Source organism: Limulus polyphemus, unplaced genomic scaffold, assembly GCF_000517525.1.
Source record: "Limulus polyphemus unplaced genomic scaffold, Limulus_polyphemus-2.1.2 Scaffold3808, whole genome shotgun sequence".
Classification (NCBI taxonomy): Eukaryota; Metazoa; Arthropoda; class Merostomata; order Xiphosura; family Limulidae; genus Limulus; species Limulus polyphemus.
In genome coordinates, this window is record NW_013669418.1 from 52,605 (window position 1) to 59,066 (window position 6,462).

A 6,462-nucleotide genomic window follows, 5' to 3' on the forward strand; every position below is an offset into this window, starting at 1 on the left:
GATTAACTACTGAAAAATAACAGATAAAATATAATGTTTTTTCTTAAGAAACATTTGATAACTATTTGGACATTATAAAGACTTTGCATGTGAAATTTCAAAATTTTCTGATACATAAGAACATTTTTAACCTTAAAATGAATATTACTTTGCATGATAGATAGGCAACATGTGAAAAACATTGCTGTGTAAAAAAATTTGATATTTTGCGTATGATAGCATTGTAATGTTTGCTGATAATCTGCCAAATTTCGTTAACATTCTGTTATTAATTCAAAAGTTATAGCATGAAAATTATAACAAGCACAAAATGTTTACGAGGTCGTCCCAGGGACTGAGCCCATGCTGAAAGAGTTAAACACTAAATTTAAAATCAACATTAGTACTACAGAAAGAAATCCCGTGGTATATTCCTATGCCATACTAATAATCCCCTTTAACAAAAATGTGTAACCATGAAGTCAATAAGTTGGTGAATATGCAATTCTTGACACAATAATCATGGGATAAATAGCTGTTAACTCTCTCAACATGGGCTCCGTCAATGTGACCGACCACATGACCTCTTTGTATTCCTTCAAAGTCTTTATAGATTTGGTACTAACTTTTAATATACTATGTATATTTTCATGAAATTTGGCAGTCTTTCAATAAACATTATAAGTCGATCACATACAGAAAATCGTATTTTTAAGTATTTTTCTATAAACTAAAAAAAAAGATTTGTCCTTCAATGTATCGAGTATTTGTTTTGAATAGTCTGCGTGCAAAGTGATTTTCATGTTAAGATTAAAAATACTTTTCTTCATCTCAAAAATTTCAAATTTCATTTGCATAATTTCTAAAACTTCCTAAATACATTTCAAATTCTTGTTTCCAGTAAAACTTTATATTTTATCCGTTACTTTCTCTACAAGGTTGATCAATTTAACCAATATCATAAATACCAAAAAAAATAAAAAAAATAATCTAAATAAATCTAAAGTTAACATTTTCTAACACTGAAAATGTATTTCCTATAGGTATTTACCTCCTTATCCATAGCTATCTTGACCTTCATTTGCCCTCTAGGCGTTGGTAAACATTTTAAAAGCTGACCAGTCTTTTAAACCACTATATTTTTTGCATCATTGCAGCAACATGTGCTGATCATGTGACCACCATCCACTAATCCCATGGTAGTGCAGATCGCTACCTCTACCCTTAAAGCACAATCCTCACTTTCAAGAATTGGCATATACAAACCCCAAAACAGCAGCAAGTCAGTGGGGAAGAAGGGTGGCTATGGGAAATACATTTTCAGTGTTAGAAAATGTTAACTTCCGAAACGGAAGGTGGAGGGGCCAGTGAAGGTGCAAAAACATATAAGCAAGCAGAGAACGACCATTATGAAAAATGAAGGTGTGCCACAATTAAAATACAAGGCACACCTGTTGGGTATAGCACTACTTCTGGAACAGGTATGCTTTTCACCCAGTAAAGAAGATAAAACACATAGGGCAGAAACAAATAGAATACATGGCTATAGCTAGAGGACCGTATATGAATAGGCCAAGTGTGATCCACCTGGGTAGAAAACATCCAGGAGAAGCGCCTTGGGATATGACATATCATGTCAATTGAGAAAGTGAGGATAGTGCCACAGCAATAGTATAGAAAACACAATAAAATTGGTGGAGGGTGGTCACATCATCAGCTCATGTTGCTGCAATGACACAAAAAATATAAGGGTATAAAAGACCAGTCCATTTTTAAAAATTTTACCAATGCATAGAGGGCAAATGAAGGTCGAGATAGCTATGAGGAAGTAGAGGTAGTACTGTTTTGGGAATTACTCTTTTTTCTTGACTGACCTCGTAACCACCAATAAAAACATCAAATAAATCTAAATTACCCTTTTTTCTTTCCGGAATGACTTCAAATTGTAACATGAAACTACATTTGTTTATCCTAAATATCTCTAGGTTCATAACAGTATACATCTATTTATAATCAAATTTTATTGTTTTATTGCCCTTTGAACTGTGTCTAACTACTATTCATGTCATTATAAGATGTAAATCATTTAGGAAACTGCAGCTCACGTTAAGCTAAAGAATTACATTACCCACAAACTACTCCGAGCTGCTTGCGTGCGTGCCTCATGAAACATTTTTATTATATTATTAAAATTCATTTTACCTAATCTAACCTTAGTTAACCTAAAGAGATATGTAATTTTACATTTTAGTTACTTTTATAATAGTGAATAAAGAATAAACATGAAAAACAAGAAATAAAGTACTTACCCGAGTCTGCTTTTTTTTTGCTGTTGACTGTCGATGACACTTAATCTTACTTTTTTTTAAACTAATGGTAGTAATGCACTATATAATTTTTATTTAATTAAATAATGCACCAAAGAACACAGAATAATAACATGCAAAAAAGCAGACGATTTCTCCTAACTATCACAACTTTCTAACTATGCGACAAGAGAAGTTCACAAATTCATTCAAGCTAGTCGTTATCCTTCCCTTTGGAATGAAAGCTTTACTAACATAGAAAATGACAATTCTCTGTTCAGAAAGCAATGTAATATAATACATCATTTGATAAATGAAAACCTTGGCTTCCTATTGGTTATACACAATATAGAATTAAACATAAGAGAGAACTATTAACAAATCGTGAAAGAGAGGATGTGACAGGTGGTGTGGCAGGGGTCTGATTTTTTATCTGATGGTTCTGTAACCAAACAAGATTGAAGGCTATAAAAATTATGGTTTGTCTGAGCAATGACGATTTTATAGTGATTAATTTATGTTAAATTCTGTACATACTGGAGGGAGTGGTGAATAAAATAGAGAAGAGGGGATGCCTAGAGAAAATATGTAACATTTCTCACACTAGTTTAATTAAAATTTGAATGTAAGTCACTAAAACCTCATGACACACTCAGTAAATGATGCCTGGGCAGAGAGGGTTAAAGGGTTTGTATTCAGACCAACAACCCACATTTTAAGATTAATCCACTCCTGTCCAATGGACTTTTTTTTTTATGCTTATAATTCTGCCCTCCAGAATTAGAGTCAAATAACTTGTTCAACTCTTTATACTGCAGATGCTCAGTTCAGCTACAAACAAAGGCATTTGTGAAAGTTAAAAATTTGAAGTAGTGTAAATGGTTTATTCATAAGCTGTCAGGTTTTTACGTATGTGTTGGCTGGATTCTTTACAATAGGTGTCTGTGACTTGTTGGGAATAAATTTAAATAACAAACAAGCAACACACAGTCCACCTGTTTTAAAATAATATAATAAAACAAGTCAAACCTATATACAAATATTTGTTACACAGTTAATCACCACAGTTGTAATCAGAACTTTAAATAATAATCTCTTTTCATCAAAGTTCAAACAAGCTTGTTCAATTACTTTAGAACATAATTGACAGGACAAATTATTCTTCTCTACTCTGTTGTTACAATACAACATGCAATAATTTCACTTTAGAAAAAAAAGAGCTACTATATGCTCTTTATAGCTAAACTCACAAACAGTCTAGATCTATTTGACTATCTCTCACTAACTTTGTCTTACTTGCTTTAACTACATTTTGGACATCTGAGGCCTAGAACTTTCCACATACTATGAGATATTATGATGTAACAATACTTGATCAAAACAACAAGAAAAATTTGGAAGGTTCTTGTAACATGATGCAATAATACAAGTGCCAAATCACAACAATTTGATTTTAACGTAAACAAACCTGCAATAATCTATACTGCACTATACTTAAATTAAAACAGTCATGTACATCTAACATATACAAAGATAGTTTAATTAAGTTAAATGTTACTCTCTATAAAGTCGTAACAAACACTCTTTAACCTGCCCATAGTTTGAAGGTTAATAAACAGGTCAACAAGCATTAACACATAAACAACTATTTTTGACCAGTGACTATTATGTTGTGCAACTAATAATAAAATGCCATTAATCTCATAAAGACAGTACAATAAAAAAAAAAGTCAGTGATCATAACTATGTAGTGCATTTTACCACAATAAGGTAATTCTGAAAGACAGTAAGTCAGTGAAAGAGTTTTTAACCCTGTGTCCTGAACTGATGGCAGGAAATACAGCAAACTGACAGAAGAAACCAAATCAGCATTCGTAACCGTACAGATATCTTTCAAACTTCAGAATACAATATATTTATGTATCCTGAGCTATGAGTCATGGTTTAGGTAACTTTGTTAAATTTGATTCCTGCACAAAAATAAAGCCACTTGTCTGCTCTTTGATAAATTACAACAAGAAACAGTAATTTGTTTGTATAAAACACTTTACAAACAGTTACTGAATACATCAGAGGATTTAATAATGTAGTTGCCAAATTACTATAGTAGTAGTAACCAGCTTAAACACTTTACTGCACAAGAATATCTGTTGCAAAACCTTGCTGATATTTACAAAATTTCAGATAATTTCCTGCACTTCAGATGAAAAGTCACTTAAACCAATCTTAAAATAAACACCAATTTAAATAAACCAAGAAATGTTCTTCATTAAGTTATTGTGTAACTTATTCATTGAAAGAATGTGAGTAGTGACTGGCAACATGACCTCAAAATCTGTTAGAGGAAAAAATGTCAAATTATGTAACACCATTGAACATTAACTCATATGAAACTTAAATGAGCATTATACTAACTGTTAAACAAAAGCTTTAATCTCTAGTAAAAAACTAGGAACTTTGTGTTTCCTAGGTTCATTAAATAGCAATAATGTGAAATAATATTTGTTATTTAATTACTCCTATCTGCCCTACCTTTCTCCCAAAAGCTCTTTTCCATTTAGTTCATATACAGCATCATCAGCATCCCGATAGTCATCAAATTCCTAGGAAAAATATATATCCATACATACCTTATACAGTAAAAACTTAATCCACTAAAATCAAGCAAATTATGGATTAATGGACTTCATATTTTTATTTTAGTAAGTTAGTGTATCAAGAATTTGTAATAGTAAGAGAAATAACAGTAGCAATCAAATAGTCGTCATATAACATTTTTTTTACGTTATGCTATTAGTGGTGAGGCATAGCATCTTAATTAACCCTATCTATAAGGTTCTTCCTATACGGGCTATATCACTGCGTTTGTAGACTCGTATTCAACATTTTATTCAACTACTATTTTATGAATGTATGTCAATAAGTTTGGTATCATAGTGTAGATAAAAAATTCAAATTTTTGTATTTATACATTAGTTAATTTCTTAATCTAAAAATAAATATTGAGAAAATATCGATTTTTTTGTGTCATGTGGTTATGTTGAAAGCAGCATTGGTACCAATTAGATGTCTGAGATATTCAAATACAAAGTCTATAGTTTCTTACAAATTAGGAACTCAAATTACTTATATTGACAAGCTAGGATATAAAATGAGAACCTTCTGTCTTTTCTATTTGCTGAGATATCTCTACATTTACTGAATCAAACACAGTGGGCCCATCCACCTCTATCTATATGTAAACCTACTTGTGTCTATGACATGTGAATAACCAATCAAAAGCTCAGAATGTCTCCCTAGTGGCTTTCTTAGCCTCATTGAAGTATTTGGGTGCCAAACTCGTTCCTCTGATGATAGATTACAAGTGGTAAGGTACGACTTTAGTGAGCTCAAAATTTCATAATTTTTTATACCTAAATACAGCTTAGTTACTAAGCTTGTTAAATTACAGTGGAATTCTGTGGTATTGATATAGTAATTTATGATTTTTTGTTATTTTAAAATGTATAAAGAAAATCTAAAACAAATTATTTCGTTTCACATCCTCCAAGTGCAAAATTTGATAAGGCTTAGCAACCAATGCCAAGCAGCCAACAAGTACAAAGTTTGTAACTAGAAGAGATAATTGTTTTCTATAGTTCTATGTTTTAAGAAAAATAAATGAAATTTAAGAACTTACTTGTAAATAGTAATAATGTGTATACATATATGTATATATATATAAAACGTATTATAGTTGAAATGTGACCGTATTTTACAAAATACCAATCCACTAAAACACAGCCAAGACAGGTCACTTTGTAGAGACTAAAGGTCAGTATTATATTATTGGATTGGCAACATGAGTGCATACGTTCGTCATCATTGTAACTTCTGTATTGTTAGACAGGTACAGCTTAAAGGTCAATAAAATAAAAATAGGAAATATATATAAATGTATAATGTTATGAGATTTAAGCTACCTAGTCTAAACATTTATGTTTTCATCTTATAATCTGTAGTCATTCTAAAACAAAAGAAGCATAATTTATGTATATATCCCAATTTTTTTTATGTTAGTCATGATAATGGTCAACTCAATCACACCTGTAGAGATATTCGTTAGAGAATATAACAGATAAAATTATAGTTTTTTCCTTAAAAAAAAACAACTTCTATACTAATCTGGACGATTATT

The 6,462-nt window shown here is 31.0% G+C and overlaps 1 protein-coding gene across 2 annotated transcripts in view; it reads right to left on the bottom strand.

Annotated features, from left to right (window-relative positions):
• LOC106470077 (serine/arginine-rich splicing factor 4-like) overlaps positions 1-6,462 on the bottom strand; it is a 43,310-nt gene that overhangs the window by 15,877 nt on the left and 20,971 nt on the right. For both annotated transcript variants that reach the window (XM_013930602.2, XM_022398618.1), the window contains exon 3: positions 4,818-4,888. In XM_013930602.2, the coding sequence (XP_013786056.1) occupies positions 4,818-4,888 (71 nt within the window). The remainder of the gene's footprint in view (positions 1-4,817; positions 4,889-6,462) is intronic.